This window comes from Panulirus ornatus, chromosome 68 (genome assembly GCF_036320965.1).
Source record: "Panulirus ornatus isolate Po-2019 chromosome 68, ASM3632096v1, whole genome shotgun sequence".
NCBI classification, from domain to species: Eukaryota; Metazoa; Arthropoda; class Malacostraca; order Decapoda; family Palinuridae; genus Panulirus; species Panulirus ornatus.
The window spans coordinates 5,929,557-5,957,116 of record NC_092291.1 but is presented as its reverse complement, the minus strand read 5'-3'; the positions used below and the strand labels follow the sequence as shown (position 1 = coordinate 5,957,116).

General features: G+C 45.1%; 3 protein-coding genes across 6 annotated transcripts in view; 1 reads left to right on the top strand and 2 right to left on the bottom strand.

The window, feature by feature from the left end:
• LOC139747319 (saccharopine dehydrogenase-like oxidoreductase) overlaps positions 1-21,691 on the bottom strand; it is a 139,987-nt gene extending 118,296 nt beyond the window's left edge. The window contains exon 1 of the mRNA XM_071659487.1: positions 21,158-21,691. The gene's annotated coding sequence lies outside the window, so the exon portion shown is untranslated. The remainder of the gene's footprint in view (positions 1-21,157) is intronic.
• The window catches only part of LOC139747318 (uncharacterized), a 50,729-nt gene extending 25,073 nt beyond the window's left edge, over positions 1-25,656 (top strand). Inside the window, exons 10-15 of the mRNA XM_071659485.1 lie at positions 503-612; positions 5,177-5,265; positions 5,950-6,040; positions 7,840-7,969; positions 10,349-10,557; positions 23,754-25,656. Coding sequence (XP_071515586.1) covers positions 503-612; positions 5,177-5,265; positions 5,950-6,040; positions 7,840-7,969; positions 10,349-10,557; positions 23,754-23,927 — 803 coding nt within the window. The 3' untranslated portion in view covers positions 23,928-25,656. The remainder of the gene's footprint in view (positions 1-502; positions 613-5,176; positions 5,266-5,949; positions 6,041-7,839; positions 7,970-10,348; positions 10,558-23,753) is intronic.
• Positions 23,764-27,560, bottom strand: part of LOC139747315 (uncharacterized) — a 34,929-nt gene continuing 31,132 nt past the window's right edge. For 3 of the 4 annotated variants that reach the window (XR_011712372.1, XR_011712373.1, XR_011712375.1), the window contains 2 exons: positions 25,655-25,735; positions 23,764-23,903 (listed from right to left, as the gene is read on the bottom strand). The gene's annotated coding sequence lies outside the window, so the exon portion shown is untranslated. The remainder of the gene's footprint in view (positions 23,904-25,654; positions 25,736-27,560) is intronic. The other variant, XR_011712374.1, reaches the window with a different exon arrangement.

Below are 27,560 nucleotides of genomic sequence, written 5' to 3'. Positions count from 1 at the left end.
GACACATATATCCTCTTTGTCAATCTTTCCTCACTCATTCTCTCCATGTGACCAAACCATTTTAATACACCCTCTTCTGCTCTCTCAACCACACTCTTTTTATTACCACACATATCTCTTACCCTTTCATAACTTACTCGATCAAACCACCTCACAACACATATTGTCCTCAAACATCTCATTTCTAACACATCCACCCTCCTCCGCACAACCCTATCTATCATCGCCCATGCCTCACAACCATATATCATTGTTGGAACCACTATTACCTCAAACACCCATTTTTGCTCTCCGAGATCCCTGCCCCACTTGGGCCCTCCTGCCACCCTCCCATGTCGATATGCTGTACCCACTGTACGCTCTCTACTAGCCTCAACCAACCCCTATACATGTGCCCTTCATCCATACGCAACTGAAATGCTCTGTCTATGCATATCTAAGACAATAAACATTTTCAAATTTACCCGTGTGGGACGATGTTAACCATGTCGTCTGTTGCCAGCGTTCGAGCAGAAGGTCAACGACCGGTGTTGGCAATACGAGGAGGATGATGATACCGGCTTCCGCATTATTGGTGGTGCTTATGCCAACATCAACGAGTACCCCTGGCAGGTAGGTCACCCAGTACACCTTCTCCTGGCAGGTAGGTCACCCAGTACACCTTCTCCTGGCAGGTAGGTCACCCAGTACACCTTCTCCTGGCAGGTAGGTCACCCAGTATACCTTCTCCTGGCAGGTAGGTCACCCAGTACACCTTCTCCTGGCAGGTAGGTCACCCAGTAACCATCACCTGGCAGGTAGGTCATCCGTTACTCCTGCTCCTGGTAGGTAGGTCACACAGTGCACTTTCTCCTGGCAGGTTGGTCACCCAGTACTCCTTCTGGCAGGTAGGTCACCCAGTACACCTTCTCCTGGCAGGTAGGTCACCCAGTGCACCTTCTCCTGGCAGGTAGGTCACTCGGTACACCTTCTCCTGGCAGGTGGGTCACCCAGTACACTCTCTCCTGGCAGGTATGTCACCCAGTACACCTTCTCCGGGAAGGTAGGTCACCCAGCATAATTCTCCTCGCAGGTAGGTCACCCGGTGCATATTCTCCTGGCAGGTAAGTCACCCAGTACACTTACCCAAAGCAGGTAGGTCACCCAGTTCACCTACCATTGGCAGGTAGGTCACCCAGTACCCCTCGCAGGTCGGTAACTCAGTACCCTTGGCAGGTACCCAGTACCCCTCGCAGGTCGGTAACTCAGTACTTCTGACAGGTAGGACACCCAGTACATATGACAGGTAAATCAATCAGTACCCCTGGCAGGCAGGTCGCCCAGTGTCCTCGGCAATTAGGTTACCCAATACTCCTGGAAGGTGTCTCTCTCCATGCCCTCGAAAGATAGGTCATCCAGTACCCATGGCAGGTAGGTCTACCAGCACTGTTATCCAGTACCCCTAGAATGTAGGTCACCTAGTACCCCTTGAAAGTAGGTCACCCAGTATATTTGGTAGACAGGTTACCAATGGTAGGTAAGTTACCCAGTACCCCTATCAAATAGGTGACCCAGTAACTCTCGCAATTGATCACCCAGTACCCATGGCAAGCAGGTTACTCAATACCCCCGACAGGTAGGTCATCCACTTTACTTGGTAGGTAGGGCAGTCAGTGCCTATGGTAGGGAAGCCATCCATTTCTCATGGCAGATAAGTAACTTAGTACCCATGGCAGGCAAGTTAACCAGTGCCCCTGGCAGGGAGGTCACCTTGTATTCCTAGCAGGTAAGTCACCTAATACCCTAACAATTAGGTCTCTCAGTAGCCATGGCAGATAGGACAACTTTTATCTTTGGCAGGTGGGTCACCCAATAGCCCTGGCAGGTAGGTCATCCAGCATCCTCACCTATTACTTTTGACAATTAGGTTACTCAGTGTCCCGTGTCCCTACCCCTGGCAGATAGGTCACTCATTACCCATGGGAGGTAGGTCACCTAGCACCCCTGACAGGTTTGTCACTCAGTACCCTTGGCACTTGGGTCATCTTGGCAGGAAGGTCACTCAGTACCCTCACACAGTACCCCTTACAGGTAGGTCACCAAGTACCTCTGACAGGTAGGTCAACCAGTATCATCACCCACCACACCTAGCAATTAGGTCGCTCAGTACCCCTGGTAGTTAGGTGACCCAATGCCCCTCACTGGCAGGTTACCAAGTACCTCTGGCAAGTTGGTGACCCAGTACTCCTGAAAGGCAGGACGATCAGTGCCCCTGCCAGGTTTGCCATCCAGGTAGATTGACCCAGTATCCTCAGGCAGGCTAGTCAACCAGTACCCAGGGCAGGGTACTACATGTGTATTTCTGCGTCACTGGACGTGATATGTGGAAACAACCGTTTGTTGTATATGTACACGTCATACAGAACGCTGTGTACCGTGTGTAGGCATCTTAATACACTTTATGTTGCATTTGTAAAAGCTCTGTGTGTTGCTTGTATACTTGATTAATATTTCGCTTCAAAGCTACGGGTGACAATATTTGCACCTCCTTAGCCACACAGGTCTACTTTGAAAAAAGATCTGTATATCTCTCTACTCCTACCACAGTAATCTTTAAATTTCTGTTTTCTATCACCATCACAAACAGCCTCTTTGGAACCCAGTGCTCTGTTGCTGTTTGTATTAAGTTGTATACTACATTGCGAGTGTATGCATCATGACATACTGCAGTGTGAGTGTACGCATCATGACATACTGCAGTGTGAGTGTACGCATCATGACGTACTGCAGTGTGAGTGTACGCCTCATGACATATTACAATGTGAATGAACGCATATGACGTGCTACAGTGTGAGTGTACGCCTCATGACATATTACAATGTGAATGAACGCATATGACGTGCTACGGTGTGAGTGTACGCATCATAACATGATACAGTGTGAATGTATGCATTATGACATACTATAGTGTCAGCGTATGCATCATAACATACTACGGTGTGTGTACGCATCCTAACATACTACAGTGTGAATGTATGAATCATGACATAGTACAGTGCTCATGAGTGTACGCATCATAACTTACGATAGTGTGAGTGTACGCATTATAACATGATACAGTGTGAATGCACTCATCTTGACTTACTGCAGTGTGAGTGTACGCATCTTGACATTACAGTGTGAGTGTACGCATCTTGACATTACAGTGTGAGTGTACGCATCATAACATGATACAGTGTGAATGTAATCATCATGACATACTGCAGTGTGAGTGTACGCATCATGACATACTACAATGTGAGTGTACGCATCTTGACACTATAGTGTGGGTGTACGTATGCATTATGACGTACTACAGTATGAGTGTTCGCATCATAACATACTACAGTGTAAGTGTACTCATCATGACATACTACAGTTTGAATGTATGCTTCATGACATACTACAGCGCGAGTGTACGCATCATAGCATACACAGTGTGCGTGTACGCACCCCATCTACCACTCTCTCCCACATTCCTACCCTGCCTTCCACCCTCCCCCCACAATCCCACCCTGCCCTCCACCCTCTCCCACATTCCCACCCTGCCCCCCACCCTCCCCCACATTCCCACCCTGCCCTCCGCCCTCCCCCACATCCCACCCTGCCCTCCACTCTTCCAACTCATACTCGGGAAAGCGAGCCTGGGGAGCGGGGTGAGGCTATATATTATTGATTAAAACGCACACAGGAACCATTGCCTGCCCCTCCCTCCACACACACACACATAGGCCCCCCATCCTCCCACACCCACACCCCCACTACTTGCAGCGGTCACCTTGAGTGTGCCGGCTTACGTAACACTGTCCGACCAACCCACCGGGAACACTGAACTCGCACTGGGGAGACTAGCGCCTTATCTACTGAGTCAGTGACTCCAACAAAACCAGACATACACACCAATACTCCCTCATGCACTGTGACACTCACCTACACTCCACACTCACAGTCAGCCACCATTACGCAGACTCAATCTCATTCACATTTCCTTCATACACTCATATACCTCATATGAATATACTAAGGAGGCACTCACCCTAGCACACACCCTCAGGATCATGAACATCTCGGTCATCGTCATCCATTCACACTTAAGAACCAACCAGACGTGATGATTTACTCACACACATTCACCCTCACACCTCGTCTGCCATAGTCTTATGCTAATTTATATAAGTGATCATTCACACGCATTCCTGACGCTTCTCTGCCGTGGTTGTTAGGTTTCACATCCAGTTCATATGTATGACGTGTCTACTGTGTACGACGCGTCTAATGAAAACTTTGGATGGATTGTTGACGTCGTAAATTGCTGAGGAGAAGTTCGACGTGGGAGATCAGTCTCTTCCGTCAGGTCGCAGGTCACACTGGACATGGATCCTATCCTGTAGTGTAGTTACTTACAGAATCATAAATAACTAACGATCCTGTCCTGTAGTGTCGCTACTTACGCAATCATAAGTAAGCAGCGTGGGAGAGAGTTGTTCACTTTTGGGTCCATCTCTTAAACTTTACCTATCACGAGATTTTGTCATTAAGGCAAGGCTAGTGCGTACCGCCTACCTTGGGCTGGATTAATAAAGTTAAGAATAAAGAGTTGTGTAAAAAGACAGCAACCTGGGCCACGACAGAACCTTGACAGCCACCGTGGTGGTATTGGCTCACTACGCCATCGTTACCAACATTTCTAATACCCAGGCGGTAGTAGGTGCATGGTGGATGGCTGCCTGCCACCTGTGTGTTACGGTTTTTTTGTTTCTCTTCCAGCAAAAGTTATTGTGAGAGAAGGAGGCTACAGTAACTGTCACAGGCTCAGGTGAGGCAAGTTGTAAAGGCTCCACACACGAACACGCACATGCGTTGCTTATCGCTCTGAAAAATGAACCATTTGAGACTTATTCTTACAAACTTACCCAGCATCCACACCTGCACCAGCTGTGTTCCAGCAAAAACAGATGTATTGCATCACAGGTGCCGCCAACATACGTAAACTATCCCAAATGTGTCGGTCGGTAATATGGATGAATAATCTCATATATATCAATATCGGGTATACAGGTGTAGATCAACACAAGTGTTAATGATCCATTGTTTCCATACTGGTGCTCATGATTAGTTGTTCCTCCTGTGATGTTAATGATCGGTCTTTTCCCCACAGGTGGGGCTGGTGTACAAGAAGAAGTTCTTCTGCGGCGGCTCCCTCATCAGTGATCGTCACGTCCTCACCGCCTCACACTGTGTCTTCGGGTACGTCGCTAGTCTCACTCACTCTCATTTTGTTTCTCTCTCTTTGTCTATGTGTCTGCCTTTCCCTTTCACACATCTCATTACCCACATTTAATTTCTCTTCCGCGCTCTTGTCCCTCTCACTGACTCCCTCCTTCCCTCCCTCCCGCTCAGGCGGTAGTCTTCCCTCACCAGATGGACAAAGCTTGTTCATATCCATCTTCTTTGATTGTCGTGTTCTCCCTGCTAGTCTGCTCCTCCCTCACTCACCAGCCTGACCTTCCTATCTTTAACCAGCAGGTTGGTCACTGATGTTCATAATGACGTTACTCCTTGACCAGGTAGCGCCGCTGGCCAGGTCGTGTCCCTCCGGCAGCTGAGCCCACCAGAGGGAGAGGTAGGTTGGGATCTACTTTATCTCGTGTCCAGTAGGTCGAGTTTTGGAATTTCACGGCATCAAACTCCGTTATAGAGCACCACCTCTCCTGTTACCATGTACTCACATATACCACCACATCCACCATCAGATCCACCCCGCTACCACTATCATCATCCCAGCGCCATCCCACCCACCACCCCACTTCCACCACTCCCTCATCCAACACCACATTCAGCACCGCACTACCACATCCATCATCCCATAACTATGACCATCACCCCCGACCCCACCCAGGTCCACCACTAACCCCCGCCTCTCTACAACAGGAGCTTCTCCAAAGGGTTGGACAACCTGATCATCACCATTGGCGACCACGACCTGAGCACCCGCAACGAGACCAACCATGTCGTCGCCCGAGTGAGTCTAGATCATTCTGTACTCTGTACCTGTACTACTGTACCTACTGTAATCTGATGCGGGAGGCTACTGTACTTACTGCAGTCTGATACAGAAGGCTATTGTACTACTGTACCTACCTACTACAGTCTGGTACAAAAGGCTACTGTAGTACTGCACCTACTGCAGTCTGGTACAGAAGGCTACTGCAGTACTGTACCCACTACAGTCTGGTACAGAAGGCTACTGTAGTACTGACCTACTACAGTCTGGTACAGAAGGCTACTGTAGTACTGTATCTACTACAGTCTGGTACAGAAGGCTACTGTAGTATTGTAGGTGTTGTAGAATGGTACAGAAGGCTACTGTAGTATTGTAGGTGTTGTAGTCTGGTACAGAAGGCTACTGTAGTATTGTAGGTGTTGTAGTCTGGTACAGGAGGCTACTGTAGTATTGTAAGTGTTGTAGTCTGGTACAGGAGGCTACCCTAGTGATGAACACGTTCAATAGATCGTTAAAACGTTCAAGTAAAGAATATGACGTGAGGGTTGGGTACAGTGTTTGAGCAGGGGAACGTGTGGCTCACATGTAGCGTAGCGTCTGTGCCTCACGTTATCAGCTGTAGCACGGACGCTACGTGCTGCAGGGTATGGAACTGCGCGATGAACCGTCCGGCTGGCAATTTTCGGAGCTGCAACACGTACAGCGCATGTTGCAATGTAGCATATACCGTCCGTGCCACAGGGGTAAGGAGCTGCATTACGTACCGTCCGTACTGGTGGTCAAGAAGCCATAATGTGGACTTTCTACTTCCTCATTATTTGGTGATCACATTGACTTGATCAACATCGGTGGTACTGGAATGTGCTTGTTTGACAGCTCCTAGACCCGTCTCAATACCCTCGTGTCAGCCCAACGCTCGTTCCTGTACCACAGTGTCAGCCCTCAGACCTGATCCTATAAACTAGTTGACGTCAGCCTACAGACCTGTTCCTGTACCCGTGTCAGCCTACAGACCTGTTCCCGTACCCCACTGTCAGCCTACAGACCTGTTCCTATACCCCAGGGTCAGCCAATAGACTCCTTCCTGTACCCAAGTGTCAGCCACCAGACCCTTTCCTGTACCTATGTGTCAGCCACCAGACCCCTTCCTGTACCCAAGTGTCAGCCAATAGACCCCTTCCTGTGCCCCAGTGTCAGCCACCAGACCCCTTTCTGTACCCTATTTTTTCTCTCCTCATTTAGGATAATATCATTTTATCATTAACCTGCGCAGATTTAGTTTTAGCTTAAGTTTTTTGACTACAGCTACATTTTGGATGTTACATACTTGAATAGTCAATAAAGTATTTATAGTATATACTACAGTAACAAGATAGAAGGATAACTGTAGTCCACAAAATCTTAAAGCTGTATTAAACAAAACATATGTAAACACAGGGAACAACAAACGAACAAAATAATATCTAAACAACTCCATTATATCAGGACTCAACCTGCAAGTTAGGTCATGGCGAACAATATCAACGAATCAATTTTCTAGTTTGTTAATAATCTGTCTAACATTCGCTGTTAATGGACATGCCTCAACACACAGACGCACACACACACACACACACACACACAGACACACACACACAAACAAGATGATAACCTACTAACATATGACTTGATCCCCTCGGCCACTACCTTGGATCGTCCTGACCTCCCTTGACCACCCCGCTTGACCCTGGTATCTTCGTCCAACTTTGGCTTCGTTCAACACCACCTGACTATCGTGTGATCGTGTGACCTGGCGGGACGACTGGTGTGGCTGACAGGTCAAGTCCATACACTGGCACCTTCACTACAACCCACACGCCACCACCAACGACATCGCCATTATGGAACTCAGGGAACCAGTCAACTTTACCTACGGTATCAGCGCCGTGAAGCTTCCCACAGACCTTGGTACGTACCAACCTTCCTCACGTGCACCGTCCTCCTGGTGTGTACCAGCTTCACTGGTGTGTTCCCTTCCTCTAGTATGGATCATTACACGATACTGATCCAGACCACAGTGATCCAAACCATACTGACCCAGACCATGTTGTCCCAGACCATATTGATCCAGACCATACTAATCCAGACCAGTGATCCAGACCATACTGACCCAGACCAAACTGATCCAGACCATGCTCATCCAGACCACAGTGATTCAGACCATACTGATCCAGACCACGTTGACCTAGACCATACTGATCCAGACCAAGTTGACCTAGACCATACTGATCCAGACCATACTGATCCAGATCACAGTGATCGAGACCATACTGACCCAGACCATACTGATCCAGACCATGCTCATCCAGACCACAGTGATTCAGACCATACTGATCCAGACCACGTTGACCTAGACCATACTGATCCAGACCATACTGATACAGACCACGTTGACCTAGACCATACTGATCCAGACTACAGTGATCCAGACCATACTGATCCAGACCACGTTGACCTAGACCATACTGATCCAGACCATACTGATCCAGACCACGTTGACCTAGACCATACTGATCCAGACCATACTGATCCAGACCATACTGATCCAGACTACAGTGATCCAGACCATACTGATCCAGACCACGTTGACCTAGACCATACTGATCCAGACCACGTTGACCTAGACCCTACTGATCCAGACCATACTGATCCAGACCACAGTGATCTAGACCATACTGATCCAGACCATGCTCATCCAGACCACAGTGATTCAGACCATACTGATCCAGACCACGTTGACCTAGACCATACTGATCCAGACCATACTGATCCAGACCACGTTGACCTAGACCATACTGATCCAGACCATACTGATCCAGATCACAGTGATCGAGACCATACTGACCCAGACCATACTGATCCAGACCATGCTCATCCAGACCACAGTGATTCAGACCATACTGATCCAGACCATACTGATCCAGACCACGTTGACCTAGACCATACTGATCCAGACCACAGTGATCCAGACCATACTGATCCAGACCACAGTGATCCAGACCATGCTGATCCAGACCACAGTGATCCAGACCATACTGATGTAGACCATACTGATCCAGAGCACAGTGATCCAGACCATACTGATCCAGGCCACAGTGATCCAGACCATGCTGACCCAGACCACAGTGATCCAGACCATAATGATCCAGAGCATATTGATCCAGACCATACTGACCCAGACCATACTGATTCAGGCCACAGTGACCCAGACCATACTGATCCAGGCCACAGTGATCCAGACCATAATGATCCAGACCATACTGACCCATACCATAGTGATCCAGACCATACTCACCCTGACCATACTGATTCAGACCACAGTGATCTAGACCACAGTGATCCAGACCATACTGACCCAGACCATACTGATCCAGACCATGCTCATCCAGACCACAGTGATCCAGACCATGCTCATCCAGACCACAGTGATCCAGACCATACTGATCCAGACCACGTTGACCTAGACAATACTGATCCAGACCATCCTGATCCAGACCACAGTGATCCAGACCATACTGATCCAGACCATACTGATCCAGACCACAGTGATCCAGACCATACTGATCCAGGCCACAGTGATCCAGACCATACTGACGCAGACCATACTGACCCAGACCACAGTGATCTAGACCATAATGATCCAGACCATAATGATCCAGAGCATATTGATCCAGACCGTACTGACCCAGACCATACTGATTCAGGCCACAGTGACCCAGACCATACTGATCCAGGCCACAGTGATCCAGACCATAATGATCCAAACCATACTGACCCAGACCATAGTGATCCAGACCACAGTGATCAGACCATACTGACCCTGACCATACTGATCCAGACCACAGTGATCTAGACCACAGTGATCCAGACCATACTGACCCAGACCATACTGATCCAGACCACAGTGATCCAGACCATACTGACCCAGACCATACTGATCCAGACCATGCTCATCCAGACCACAGTGATCCAGACCATACTGACCCAGACCATACTGATCAAGACCATGCTCATCCAGATCACAGTGATCGAGACCATAGTGATCCAGACCATGCTCATCCAGACCACAGTGATCCGGACCATACTGACCCTGACCATACTGATCCAGACCACAGTGATCCAGACCATACTGATCCAGACCATAGAGACCAAGATCCACAATGTGTCTAGTGCTCCTGGTTATCATAATGTGTAAAGTGGAAGATTTTCTCAGAACGAGTTAAAAGATATATATAAATGTGATGTATATGATCTGTCTTGACCTATGATTGCCTTATGGTGACCCAGACGAGCAGTACGAGCTGGCCAACGCCACGGTGACGGGCTGGGGCCGCTACCACGTCCTGAAGAAGAAGACGAGCGCTGTCTTAAAGGAGTTCACCGGACCACTCCAGAACACCAGCAAGTGTGTCGAGGCCTGGAAGAAGTTTCCAGGCATCAATGCCTCCCTAACTCGCCACATCTGCCTCTCTGTAACCATGGGAACCCCCTGCCACGTGAGTACCATCTTGCGTCACCACTTGTCACGTTAGTAGTGTTGGACTTCACTCCTGTCACGTAATCAATACGTAATGCCAACCCCTGTGACGTAACTTCTGTCTAATATTACTCCTGTCACGTGAGTTTTGTCTGACTCCTCCCCCTATAACATGAGTACTGTCTCACGTTACGCCTCTCGTGTAAGTGCTGCCTGACGTTACCCCTTGTCACATGAGTACTGTCTGATGTTACCCCTGTCACACGAGCACTGTCTGATGTTACCCCTGTCACATGAGCACTGTCTGATGTTACCCCTGTCACACGAGCAGCACCTGGTGTTACGGTCTGCCACATGAGTAATGTCTGTCGTCAACCACTGCCAAGTGAGTAATCTGGTGTCATTCCTGCCACATGAGTACATCTGACATCATCGTACTCCCTCAATATGTCATCATACATACCACTGGATTACTCCTACCACCAGTCGACATCCTTCCTACGACGTTGTCTGACGTCATTTCTTTCCATATGAAATCTGACGTCATCGAGGTAGCTATCACGTGATGTTTGACGTCACCCGCTATGTGGGTACTACAACGTGAACAGGTTAGGCTATGTTGGTAACTGTGAACACGTACTGTACGTGTTCCACATCATACCTAATAATCAAGAGAGGTAATGTGTTGTGCCGTTGTTACCCGTCTGGCCAGTGTTCATCATGACAACGCTAGTTATCCCAGGCTGTTGTCTGGTTCACGGTAGTTAGCATGATAGATATTGTAAACGTATATCCTTCTGTTGGTATTCTGTGTTAGTTAGCCTGCGTGACCCGCGGTGTATCCTGTGCTGATCTATAGGAACAACAGAATAATTGTTCATCCTCTCCCTCCAGCCAGAATATTGTTCATCCTCTCCCTCCAGCCAGAACATTGTTATAATCGATCAACAATCACAAGGTTAACATGTGTGATAAGGAAGGGATATCCATGAGATAGTAAGACAGTAGGTGAGTGACTGGCTGGTAGTAGCACATTATCGATCGTATTGTAGCATCTTCAACAACGCCAGAGGTAAGCAGTCTTACAACAGTAGGGACTGAATTACTGAACAGTCCAGAGGCTTCCTGTTGCCGCCCTGAGAGTGGCTAACATTGTCACTTATGGTACTACTTACCTCACTAACCTAACCTAACCCCTGAGATAAAGGTCACATATATTTAATGATCGGAGCAACGAGGGTCTAGATCAGTCGTTCAAGCCTAGCCAGATTTGTTGCCTTGAGTGCTGAGGTATGTGGCGCTTGGCGAGACGTGTAAACTCAGATGTCAATAACATATAGAAATTAATTCTTCATCTTTCATCAGTTTACTACAAGGTGAGCATCCGGGGGTTCTGTGTTAGAGTGGCGTTACACGTGAGAGGACAGTAACCGTGACGTAGACGTCACGACGCATGTAGAAACCATGTAGACTCCACCTCTACCTCTCGACACGACAGACAGCCTGAAGCTCTCAGCAGAAAAGTCCAGGTTCGAACCCTTCTACACGAAGGTTTGGTTTATAACCTCTCTACACAACTGTGTTGGTTTATAACCTCTCTACACAACTGTGTTGGTTTATAACCTCTCTACACAACTGTGTTGGTTTATAACCTCTCTACACAACTGTGTTGGTTTATAACCTCTCTACACAACTGTGTTGGTTTATAACCTCTCTACACAACTGTGTTGGTGGAATCTACCCAGTCGAAAGCCAGGCCCAGATCCTCTTACTTCGAGAGGCAAGGTCAGGACCTCTCCACACCACGACCTTGGTACAACTCACTCAGCCAAAGATAGTTCAACATTTTCTCTCGTTCAGTTTCTTTAAAGTCTTGAACCCTAGAGGGCACCAGCCAGAGCGGGAAGGAACAATTTCTCACGAGCGAGCCTCACGTGTGACCAAAAATCTGATCCATAAGGTTAACTTGAATTATTCGCACGTGGTCCAGCGGTGGCCACGTGGGCCTGGGATATGTCAGAGTATATTAAGCCAACATAATGTCTCCCACCTTCACACAGTAGAGGACTTTCCAAATATATAAGTTAACCCGATTTACATGAGGGTAATATAAACCAGTAAATACCTCACTTCTCTGCCAGCATTATAACTACCTTACCTCGGTTCCTATGGTCAACTCAGCCAGTACATTTTTCTATTGACCTAATCTACTTCAATGACTAATCAAAGTAACACCTTCACCTGTGTTGATAATTTGATTTCTATCTTTTCTCTAAGTACAGAAGTATATTGATGTGTTTACTTGAAGAAAAAGAATATCTATGATACACGAGGAGGAAGTAAGACAACGCAGGCAGACGGCGTCGCTCATTACACATCGTACATAACGAAGGTGGTAATACATGCCGTACTAAGGCTTCATCATATTATATACCATACCATCCATAACATACCACACCAGCTTCATCCATAACATACCACACCAGCTTCATCCATAACATACCACACCAGCTTCATCCATAACATACCACACCAGCTTCATCCATAACATACCACACCAGCTTCATCCATAACATACCACACCAGCTTCATCCATAACATACCACACCAGCTTCATCCATAACATACCACACCAGCTTCATCCATAACATACCACACCAGCTTCATCCATAACATACCACACCAGCTTCATCCATAACATACCACACCAACTTCATCCATAACATACCACACCAGCTTCATCCATAACATACCACACCAGCTTCATCCATAACATAAATGTTGCCAATCTCTAGTATTAGTAGTCATGGGGAAATTTGATTTTGCTTAAACAGCCATTTTTATAAATAAACGCCCTTATCTCAAAGAGAAAAATGTCAATATGCACATTATGTAATTATATATCAATATGTTAACTTTAATGGGGCAGGAATGTAGCAGACGATCAGCTGAACATCTGGTAAACTTAACCTGATTACATAGTGTACAACGACTGGTCACCTGCCGTTACCGAGGTCAAGCAGTATATCTGAACAACTCACAAGATCCGGGAAGCCACGACTGATATATTGTAATACACAGGAGAGTAATGATTCACTTACTCGCACTGTACATCTTTTATCCACTTAGTCTCACTTGAAGATAAAGATTCCATGGGGTCATGATGGACACAAGACGGAATCGAACACGAGGAACATCTTTACTTGTTTATGAAATGAAATAACTTTAGCTGGAACCAAGATGACGGTGATCCCGGTAGCAGGTGAACGTGAGGGATCCACACCAGCCTGTATCTCCGAGGTGGACTAGAAAATCTAAAGTGATACCATGCCTAAAATAAGGTTACGACGCGTGTGTGTGCTGCCCAATTCTCAGGGGACCGCCGTAACGTTTAATGTTTAATGTCCCTAACGTGCGTCTTGGGCTCCGAATCTTCACTTCATACCAGTCATTGTTTTTACAGTCATTTTGTAACTCAGATTGTTATATATCTAAATGGCTCAAGTTGTTGATTCCAACCACAACTGTAAACATGAGTGCCAAGTCATAGAGTGCTGATTATCAGTTATACACAACCCAGCCCACGATGATACACAACCCTGCCCACGTTGATACACAACCCTGCCCACGATGATACACAACCCTGCCCACGATGATGCACAACCCTGCCCACGATGATACACAACCCTGCCCACGATGATGCACAACCCAGCCCACGATGATACACAACCCTGCCCACGATGATACACAACCCTGCCCACGATGATGCACAACCCTGCCCACGATGATACACAACCCTGCCCACGATGATACACAACCCTGCCCACGATGATGCACAACCCTGCCCACGATGATACACAACCCTGCCCACGATGATACACAACGCTGCCCACGATGATACACAACCCAGCCCACGATGATACACAACCCTGCCCACGATGATACACAACCCTGCCCACGATGATGCACAACCCTGCCCACGATGATGCACAACCCTGCCCACGATGATACACAACCCAGCCCACGATGATACACAACCCTGCCCACGATGATACACAACCCTGCCCACGATGATACACAACGCTGCCCACGATGATACACAACCCTGCCCACGATGATGCACAACCCTGCCCACGATGATGCACAACCCTGCCCACGATGATACACAACCCAGCCCACGATGATGCACAACCCTGCCCACGATGATACACAACCCTGCCCACGATGATACACAACCCAGCCCACGATGATACACAACCCAGCCCACGATGATACACAACCCTGCCCACGATGATACACAACCCTGCCCACGATGATACACAACGCTGCCCACGATGATACACAACCCTGCCCACGATGATGCACAACCCTGCCCACGATGATGCACAACCCTGCCCACGATGATGCACAACGCTGCCCACGATGATACACAACCCTGCCCACGATGATACACAACCCTGCCCACGATGATACACAACCCAGCCCACGATGATACACAACCCTGCCCACGATGATACACAACCCAGCCCACGATGATACACAACCCTGCCCACGATGATGCACAACGCTGCCCACGATGATACACAACCCTGCCCACGATGATGCACAACCCAGCCCACGATGATGCACAACCCTGCCCACGATGATGCACAACCCAGCCCACGATGATACACAACGCTGCCCACGATGATACACAACCCAGCCCACGATGATACACAACCCTGCCCACGATGATGCACAACCCAGCCCACGATGATACACAACCCTGCCCACGATGATACACAACCCTGCCCACGATGATGCACAACCCTGCCCACGATGATACACAACCCTGCCCACGATGATACACAACCCTGCCCACGATGATACACAACCCAGCCCACGATGATACACAACCCTGCCCACGATGATACACAACCCTGCCCACGATGATGCACAACCCAGCCCACGATGATACACAACCCTGCCCACGATGATACACAACCCTGCCCACGATGATACACAACCCTGCCCACGATGATGCACAACCCTGCCCACGATGATACACAACCCTGCCCACGATGATACACAACCCTGCCCACGATGATGCACAACCCTGCCCACGATGATACACAACCCTGCCCACGATGATACACAACCCTGCCCACGATGATACACAACCCAGCCCACGATGATACACAACCCTGCCCACGATGATACACAACCCAGCCCACGATGATACACAACCCTGCCCACGATGATGCACAACGCTGCCCACGATGATACACAACCCTGCCCACGATGATGCACAACCCAGCCCACGATGATGCACAACCCTGCCCACGATGATACACAACCCTGCCCACGATGATACACAACCCAGCCCACGATGATACACAACCCTGCCCACGATGATACACAACCCAGCCCACGATGATACACAACAGTATTCATTTTTGGTCGTAGTTTGTGTGCAAATGATGTCTGCTAGCTGGACGAAATGGAAAATTAAAATCTATAAGCCACAAACACAGAATATGTGAAGGAGTAATCCATGAAGGTGCTCACTGTCAAATCTGCTTCATTATAGTAGTAACCATAACAGTTGACGGCCATCTCTAACCTCACTAACGGAGACACTGAGTTGGCTGGCTGTTTAGTGACAAGGATAAACAAAATATGGTGTCATGCTGGGTCGTGGTTTGGCTCGCCTGACACAGGCATCACACAATATCTTGAGAATATAAGCTAATGAAATAATGAGAGCAAGTATTTGACTCACATCTAGTAACTGTTGCCTGCAGTCAGACAGTTTCTTTAATGCTAAGCTCACAGGAAAGTAACAGTGACAAACTAAATTTACATGAGGTGCCACATATTAGAAAAATATCATAAACACATCTGCAATAATAGAAATCATCTTTTTAACATTAAGATTTAGTTGCAAGATGATTACCATCCTGAACATAATGACCAAGATGGATCATCATCCTGAACATAATGACCAAGATGGATCATCATCCTGAACATAATGACCAAGATGGATCATCATCCTGAACATAATGACCAAGATGGATCATCATCCTGAACATAATGACCAAGATGGATCATCATCCTGAACATAATGACCAAGATGGATCATCATCCTGAACATAATGACCAAGATGGATCATCATCCTGAACATAATGACCAAGATGGATCATCATCCTGAACATAATGACCAAGATGGATCATCATCCTGAACATAATGACCAAGATGGATCATCATCCTGAACATAATGACCAAGATGGATCATCATCCTGAACATAATGACCAAGATGGATCATCATCCTGAACATAATGACCAAGATGACCGTCACATGTGGGAGTCGTTGCTCTACATAATGTGGTGATAACGGCCGATCTTATCTTCTTCAGGTAACCCTACCTACAACCTCTGGAAGTATCCTGAATTTTTTTGAAAATTCAAACTCAACAATGATTCCAGACGTGGCAATCAGAGGCCGCTTAAGGCATATAAATAGGACTTTGTATGATGGAGGAGTTAGAACTTAGTATGATGGAGCAGTTAGAACTGAAGTTTAGATTTCTCTGAAAGATATAAGACATCATCAGAGCTTCCTGTACGCATGTTCCCTGAACTTCACTAACCCATTTTACCTTCTAAAACCTCACTCATACCTTAGTGACCTTTCCATCTTCCGCAACCTTACATCTGCTCATAAACTTTCTACATCAATTTGGAAAATCTTTCTACGTCGCAAATTAGCGGGGATGTCAATCTTACACAGCAGACGATGATCACACACAGTGGATGATTATCACACAGTGGGCGATGATCACACACAGTGGATGATTATCACACAGTGGGCGATGATCACACACAGTGGATGATTATCACACAGTGGGCGATGATCACACACAGTGGATGATTATCACACAGTGGGCGATGATCACACACAGTGGATGATTATCACACAGCAGACGATGATCACACACAGTGGATGATTATCACACAGTGGGCGATGATCACACACAGTGGATGATTATCACACACAGTTGACGATGATCATACACAGTGGACGATTATCACACACAGTGGACGATTATCACACACGTTACTTCAACGACATTTTCAAGTGTCTACTCCAGTGGAGGTCGTCCCTGTACACAAGGAAGTGTTAGTTTTGTAGCTGAAAGCTTGTTAACACGAGTAGGGCTAAAATTAACAAGACTCATCCAGCAGGAATATTCTGGCCGTCTTAACATTATCATTGGTCACTCTTGGAATCACACGAGCCAACCTCGAGCTGCCAACTCAGACATTCAGTGGAAGGAATTATTGTTACACGTTACCTCGGCAGCTCTTACTGAATTATGATGTTTAATTCTAAATTAGGAGGAAGTATCGTACGCCTCTGCTGTATGTTTTCGTTTGCAAAGCAAAACTAACAACACAAACAAATTGCAAACACATTCCAAGAGAAGGAAAGTTTTCGTCGTGTGGAGTCATCGGAACGTTTGAGAAAGAGCGGAAATAAAGTTATGGCTGCAGGATGAGATCTGCCCAGGTGTCAGGGGCAGTGACGGGCCCATCATACCCACAGTAAGTGAAATGATTGAAAGCTAGCTCCCCATGTTCTATCTTGATCTTTTTCATAGTTCGCCATCACAAATGTCTTGCCTTATTAGATGAAAGTCACGACAAACTGGCAACCCTGCCCTTGCATCACGAGTGTTGGTATTCAGTTTCTGAGAAGTTGTTCCCCTCATGATCGTTTTACAGTTACCAAGTCTCACAATAAAGGGCACTATGTATAAATACTTGGCATTAAAGTGACATTTTCAAGTGCACATTTTCATGGCAGGCAAGACAGTATCCTCCACGTTCCTCACAAACCCGTTATCTATATAGTTAGTTTGGCAGTGTACCAGGTGGTGTATTCTGACTTCAATGAACCAGGAATAAGCACGTTTCAGTATCGTATTTACTAATCGATATAACTGTAGTTACTTTATGCACCGTGACCAGTAACACAGATAAGCAAGAGAGATTCACTGTCGTTAGACAGGAAACTAAATAATGTACAGAGCGAGTTTCCTGCTCCACCTTATCTCTGTAACAATCAAACCATTTGTTTACGTCGTTCCTTGATGTCCTGAGGATCACAAAATGGAGGCAACCTCAGGAGAAGCTGTAGTTATGGTTCGAATGTTTCCCATGTTCCTAACATTACTATTTCTCTAGTGGTCACCTGGAGAACACAACCAGACACATGTTAAACGCAGGATGACAACTAACTACTTATTCTAAGATATTAGTAGAGTCAAGCAATACATGATGGGTCACGCAGGCAGGGGCCGCGTACGTGAGTGTACAGCTGTACTGGATGGTTCCAGAATTATCTTGAACTTTTGAAAACGGAGTTCAGATTTATCGATTGTTGCTTCCAAAATGACGTCGACGGCGTTAATACCCTTGACAGTGGATAGGCCTATAACCAAACTAACCAACCAAACACCAACATCCAACCAGAACACACGTCTCAACTCAGGCCTCTCCAACATGGCAGGTGAAGGTCGTGTTAGGAGGGGATAAACAGAAAACGATAAATCTGAACCAAACAGATCTTGCTATGGTCACGAACATATCTAGATCGGTTATAGTTCACTGTTTATATGAACGTCTTGTAATGTTCCACATGTAGTTCATTACAACCCTGTGCTACCTATATACAGTGTTATGCAATGTGGTTCCCTAGTCACGGTGTAATACCACTATGATATACAAGGTTCAACGTCAGACATGGTCACCATCTTGACGTAAGCCAGGTCTCTGGTGCTCCAGGCGGCCGACCCTGGAGCTAACAAATGATATTCGTATTTGAGCAACTAAATTATCTTAACATTAATTTGACTTAACATCCGGGTTATCATAATCATGTTATCGTGTTCGACCTTCAAGACTATGGAACAACTAAATCCCCAAATCTTTATATAAGACAGAGGCGAGAGTGGTCGGTAGCATGCGTCATCACGAGACAAAACATCAGAAACATTAAGAAAACGGCGATGATAGTTATACTATATTGAACATTTAACTTCTCTTATTGGCTGACCATAACATTACTGAGCTCTCATTGGTCTATCCTTATGACGTCACTCCACTTCATTTGATAGCATGGCTCTGACTGGATGACGTCATAATCTAAGGTATTGATCAGCAGGTCTACTGGAGGGGCCAGCATGACGCTAGCGAACATGGTTTTGTTCAGGAAAAAACTCGATTTTATCCTCCAAACTAGAGGAAAAGTTTAAATCTAACCATACCTGAGGAATATAGCTAATATTCATGACCACTTGCTGGTCCAACATGTCATGAAAAATGTTGAGATAATAAGTACTGTATTCTTGTATCCGACTACACATTCACAACTAGCAGGAAAATAATTACTTGACTATGAACATAAAATGGGTAATGATCATGTACAGGCCTGTGTAATGATCACGTACAGGCCTGTGTAATGATCACGTACAGACCTGTGTAATGATCACGTACAGGCCTGTGTAATGATCATGTACAGGCCTGTGTAATGATCACGTGCAGACCTGTGTAATGATCACGTACAGGCCTGTGTAATGATCACGTGCAGGCCTGTGTAATGATCACGTACAGGCCTGGGTAATGATCACGTACAGGCCTGGGTAATGATCACGTACAGACCTGTGTAATGATCACGTACAGGCCTGTGTAATGATCACGTGCAGACCTGTGTAATGATCACGTGCAGACCAGTGTAAAGGTCACGTACAGGCCTGTGTAATGATCACGTACAGGCCTGTGTAATGATCACGTGCAGACCTGTGTAATGATCACGTGCAGACCTGTGTAATGATCACGTGCAGGCCTGTGTAATGATCACGTACAGGCCTGTGTAATGATCACGTACAGGCTTGGGTAATGATCACGTACAGGCCTGTGTAATGATCACGTGCAGACCTGTGTAATGATCACGTGCAGACCTGTGTAATGATCACGTGCAGACTTGTGTAATGATCACGTGCAGACCAGTGTAATGATCACGTACAGGCCTGTGTAATGATCACGTACAGGCTTGGGTAATGATCACGTACAGACCTGACTAATAACCACGTATGACTTTAGTAATGATCATGTACAGACCTGAGTAATAATGACATACAGACCTGGGTAATGATCATGTACAGACCTGAGAAATAATCACATACCAACCTGGGTAATGATCACAAACAGACCTGAGTAATAATCACATACAAACCTGGGTAATGATCACGTACAGACCTGACTAATAATCACGTACAGACTTGGGTGATGATCATGTACAGACCTGAATAATAATCAAGTTCAAACCTGGGTAATGATCACGTACAGACGCTTCTCAACAACAATTACTACAGGAAAACATTCGTGACGAAGAAATCAAGTCATCCAGTTCATATAATGAAGACATACATTACAAAAGTTTATGAATTGCATTTGATTGTTGATTACTACTATATGGTAGCTGACTGCTGGAGGGTAGCTGACGACTGCCATATTCATGGTCTTTGCGAAAACTATAATGAAAATACAGTTAATACTAAAGGTGCCGTACTAACCTTAATTCATATCCAGCTTGTTATCCCAACCACAGGTCAGACTGGCCTGAGGCATACTGTTACTGCCAAGCTGTAGAATCACCACTTACATGTTTATAGGCACTACTTATTATTGTTCCTTACTATCGCCATTACCAGCAAGTCAAATAACTGATGGTTCGTTCACATTAGAATCGTAACAATCTTCTCACCTTATGACCATTTTCATTTTGAGTAGACGATCTTCAGATTATTCTAAATTCCCGCTGACGCTTTATAACACACGGATGTTAACCGAGTTTGCAATTCTCTTCACACACACACACACACACACACGCAGGAGGCCATCGTTTACCTTATTTTCATAAACAACCAATTTGAGTGTCACCATCAGTACCAGTCAGTGTGTCCAGTGATATCACAGATCCTATACGTTCAATAACCACTACCAACTCAACTCCTAAAGATATACACAGTCCTTGCTCAAAATAAACTTTTTCAGTTCTCGTATGGAGAAATTTTAACGATGGCAAGCGTTTATGTGACCACAGCCAGTGTACCAAGACGACTGGGACGGTGAAGCCAACACCCCACCAGGCGTCCCTAGGCCGAGCATTGGTTTAGCCCGCCACCCTCCCTCCCCAGAGGCTGGTTGGAGTAGGGGGTATATGGGACTATTATATCATCTAGGATGAATTATGTTATCATAAACATTCTCCAACATATTATGGAAATGTTAGGAGATATGTCAAACATAACAACAAATCATAGGCTGTAGTTGTGGTTAGTTGGTCGTGGGACTAGTTGTCAACTCGTTGATTAATGAAAACAAACAATTGTCACGAATGTGGTGCGAGTGTTAGGTGACACTAAATCAAGTAGATGCAGTCGGTGGTACCTGCAATATATCAGATCAGACAGGATGGTTGAACTTAAAAGTTCATAAAAAAAACTGATTTTGTTATTGAAAGACGTATCGTCAGTAAGGGTGAGGACGTGGTGGTCTCCACCAACAGTACGTAGGGTAACCATTATGGTCTCAGTAGGTGTGTGGTTCTATAGCCTCCTGGTACGTGTTACTTAACACTACAGGACATAAAATCTTAGTTTGAGACATGTACAGGAACTCTCGTAGGATTTCCTTAAACAAACACAACTTAGTATGAATAATAGAATCCCCAAGCGATATATATATATATATATATATATATATATATATATATATATATATATATATATATATATATATATACAGTATGAATTATGTACATGTGTATATATGTATATGTCTGTGTGTATATATATGTGTACATCGAGATTTATAGGTATGTATATTTGCGTGTGTGGACGTGTATGTATATACATGTGTATGGGGGTGGGTTGGGCCATTTCTTTCGTCTGTTTCCTTGCGCTACCTCGCTAACGCGGGAGTCAGCGACAAAGCAAAATAAAAAAAAAATAAAATAAATATATATATATATATATTTTCTTTTTCTATATATATATATATATATATATATATATACCGGACTCCGCCGAGTTGTTGTTACACCACGAACGAAAAGCCAATTTGTGCGATGCTGTATCATCGTCAGTTAAAGAATATACCCTTGTGGAGAAGTTTCAGGAGTCCATCACATTACTGGCCGGGATTGTTGCCCAGTTGTTGAAACTGCCGGATGCCATAAGAATCGTTTCAGGTTACATGTAACAACAAAAAGATATTTTCCAGTTTGTTGTACTAGTATAGCCATGCGCCTGGACATGTCCCACACATCTATGAAGAGAACACAAAACTGGCCAACGACTTCCAGCTTTTGTACCTGTACTGACAGACATACTGCGAGGGTTGTGTGTCTGACGAGGGTTGTGTGTGTCTCTGACGGCGGTTGTAAGGGAGTCTGACGAGGGCTGTGAGGGTTCTAAGGGCGTCTAGTATATCTAGGTAAAGATTGGAGCGTGTGTGGGACCAACAGACGTCATGCACAAGTGGATTACTACAGATGGCAACAAACTGCGTCATGAGGTCAACTGGCTTTGGTCTGAGGGAATATTGGTGTTACCTATTCTACTTCATTCTCGACCTGGACGTTTGACGTCAACTGAATATTATGACAAAAAAAACTTTGTGTGCATCTGCTCCTCGTGGTGAACGTAGTCCGCTAACGTTTACTACAGGAATGCCTTACAATTATTCAAGGAAAGACCGCAAGTAATAAATCATATGTTTGTTTATTGACATCTCTATCTTCCAAGCCCATCTCATGAGACCACGAGCTATCCAAATTGGATCGTGAAACTGATCAGATACACTGTAACCTAACCTGGATATGACGAGGTATTCAACAACCTGATCCTCAGTTACCCTCACTCGCCAGTACATGTTTACATCCCAGGAGTAAATACACATCATCAGTAAACACCATCCTATAGGTAAACACCTTAACTCCATGTGTAAACACCAACACGAGGGAAAACACTCATATAACAACTGACAACTTTCATCCTATGAATAAACACCTTTACTCTAAGAGTAATCAATCATCTTTACTCCACGTACAAACATGTCAGTTTTCAAGATGACATATTGACCAAATAACTGCTTCTCTCTTGGCAGGGCGACTCTGGTGGGCCTCTAGTGGTGTGTACGGGCGTGCAGTGTACCCAAGTGGGTGTGGTGAGCTTCGGCTTCCCCTTGTGCACCAACGTGGGCCTCCCGGCCGTCTTCTCGCGCATCACATATTTCAGGTCGTGGCTGGACATGAACCTGGTACAGATGCACTACGAGTGAGCAACAATACTAAGGGGGCCGGTGTCAGCAGGCAGGAGAGACAGCTAACAACAGCTTAGGATGGAGAGAGGAAGAGGAAAGGTAGTGATAAATTCTATATGATAAAAGATAACTGCAGAAAAGAAGAGGAAACAGATTAAAGAGAGATTGACATACGTCGAGAGGGAACAAAAAGATATCAGCTGATGAGGTAGACTGTAGAAGAGAGACAGAGAACGTCTAGAAAGTGACAGAGATTACTGCATTATACAGCAGGAAGTCGGGTGTTGACCCATGAGATGCAGTCAAGAGGCGATAAAGATGAGTAACAGACAATATAAGAGAAAAACGGAGCCTTAGAAGTGTAGAGAGTTAAACAGTAGGAATTTAGGTGACAGCGTGAGGTGCAGCACAGATGCAAGTAGCAGAGTGAAGGGAACGAAGTGATGAAGAACAGAGCTGGGGAAGAGTATGAGAGAGGATGAGTGGAATATAGTATAGTTTTGTGTAATAGGAACATAATATAGACATGTGCTATAGGAATATGATATAGATCTGTGTTAGAGTAATATGACATAGAAATGTGTTATAGTAATATGACAGTGATGTGTATCATAGTGGTATGATATAGACCTGTGCAATAATAATGTTATAGATCTGTTATGATAATATTATACATATCTGTGTTATAGTAATATGATACAGACCTGTGTTATATTAATATTATATAGATCACTGTTATAGTAATATGATACAGATCTGTTCTAGTGATATGATATAGATCTGTGTTAGAGTAATATGATATAGATCTATCTTGCAGTAATATGTTATAGATATGTTATGGTAATATAATATACATCTGTGTTATAGTAATAATGGTTATATCTACTAATGGAACCAACGAGATTTTTATAATCATGACATTATTGTAATCGTTATAATCTTATCTACATAATCAATCTCAGGCAAGAGATGACCCTTGCGTGTCATTCGGGCATTACATATAAACTCTAGAACTAGTGATATATAAAGTGTTCAGACACAGAGCGAGGCTTGGGTCTGTCACGGCAATATCTTCTGACAACACACACACACACACACACACACACACTAAACAATAGCTGAAGATACTGAAGATACTCTCGGTCTGATTTCAAAACATACCCAGCGGCTGGATTACAAAACATATCCGCCGGCTTTGTTTACTTAAGAAAAAGGAAGAATGGATGAAGATCATTGTTCCAGAAACTATTACGTCACTAATATCGTTCCTGCAGCACGAAAGGTTACAAATTACCAATCTTGAGGCTCTACCAGTAGTTTCTGATATTGTCCTGCAAGTTTTCAATTATTCTTTTAAGAAATGAGGTACTGGGTATAAAAAAAAACCCTCCCCACACAACACGGATAAATGTGATGGTTAATGTGGCAGCCAACCATGTCTGTGGTGAGTAACAACTTGTGGTGAGCCACCACAACGTGTGTTGAGCTAACAACGTTAGATGAGCTAACACAAAGAAATAAACAGCTGTCTTGCATGTTGTTAGTGTGTGGCAGAAAGTGGGTGGTGATGACGTCACTAACTATTGCCCATCTAATTCAACTTCAGACGACCTGAGGACTTATTGACACTAATTACACCCCCCCCCCTCGACACACACACACACACACACACGCACTATCACTACACACATCAGAGTTCCTTATCTTCTCCAGGTGTAAACATCCAGTAAATAATGTCAACTTACAATGGTTTTATTCCTCTGTCCTAGATCGTCCGTTCGGTGCCCCAACAGCCGACTCCTGACGACCGCCATCCACCCACACTGCTGCGTCAGCCGGAGTGATGATGTGAATGAAGAAGAAATGATGGTGAATAGAATCATACTAATTGTTGATCACTACCGTGGATTGTATGATTAACAATGTCCCGTCCCAAAATATGATATTCTTTTTTCTTTCTTTCATACTATTCGCCATTTCCCGCATTAGCGAGGTAGCGTTGAGAACAGAGGACTGGGCCCTTGAGGGAATATCCTCACCTGGGCCCCTTCTCTGTTCCCCTTCTCTTTTGGAAAATTAAAAAAAAAGTGAGAGGGGAGGATTTCCAGCCCCCCGCTCCCTCCCCTTTTAGTCGCCTTCTACGACACGCATCCATATAATAATCCACTGATACCTTCTTACTCCCTGACATATAAAGCCAACCTGTTCCCCTCCAATGATCAACCATACCAGGCGTTACTAACACACGACATTCACTAGCCACGCCACAAACATCAACTCATTCACCATAAACAACTGAAACGTGCTCAGAGCACTCACTGGCATCAGTTTTAGACAGGAAAAAAGAATGCTTACAACGTTCTCTTCAAACAAATCACTTGAATCACCTTACACTACGCCTCACCGGACACGCTGTCATCCACCCTTGCTAAGGCGAACAATGAAATTGCATACCACACAGAGGAGAGCACTCGGAAGAGAAACAATGCTTCTTGCACAACCCCACCTCAACATTTCTTTGTGAAAGTGTCACATCTCTCCTACTCACACCACCTCATTACTAAACATCAAACTTCAGACAGAAATTATAAATGCCTCAGTCATCAGCAATTTGTGCTAAGAGGTCGATGGTTCTAATCAAACCCACATAATGTACAGGATCAGTTGAGGGGTAAAGTAGGGTTAGTATCACGAGCAGACAGTCAGGGATCACATCACAGGTAGGTACTTGCTGTTCACATGAAAGGTGGGTAGTTATGGATCACTTCACATACAGATAGTTGCATTTCACTTCACAGGTAGATAGTTATGGATCAAGTAACAGGTAGACTGTTAAGGATCATCTCACAGGTAAATAGTTATGGATCACTTCACATGTAGGTAGCTAAGGATCACCTCACAGGTAGGTAGGCAATGATCATCTCAAGTATTAAGAAGGCTAGAGCATAAAACCCATTTTGATTTTCTACTTTGATAAACAAAATATTGGGGGTATGAGATGGACAGGTTTGGGCGGGTGATAAGTGATCTACATTATAGTACAACACTAGAACCACATAATAGTACAACGACTATAACCAGCTTGTCGTACATATCAGCGCCCTTTGTCCTGCCTCCTGCACCAGGAGGATCGCTGAGTTTTTATTTTCTTTCCAGTGATGAGTGTTGCATATATATATATATATATATATATATATATATATATATATATATATATATATATATATATATATATATATACACTTAATTTACAATTCAGCTGTCTTCTTATATGAAATATTGCCATACGCCGCTGAGTCAACCGATACATGACCATGTAAAAAGCTTCAATAATGGTGGGGAGCAGTTGTGCAGTAATCCCGACAAAGTAGAGAAATTGTTGTGAGAGAAAACTGTTCTTACTTTGGTAAGATGTCCATACCTTCCCGGCATGATCCAAATGTGTTATAGGATTTGTACTTTCGACACAAGTGAATTTCTCAACAGCTACAATTTCTAATAACTAACTCACAGGTGTCTTCCACCAAGACATAGATTGTTAGCGAGTACGCATGGCAGCGCCAGAGTATATTTATCCCTTACGACATATGTGAACATCTTAAAGTGTTGTACGAGAAACAGTTGTCAGATCATTAGACATCAAACAAGGCC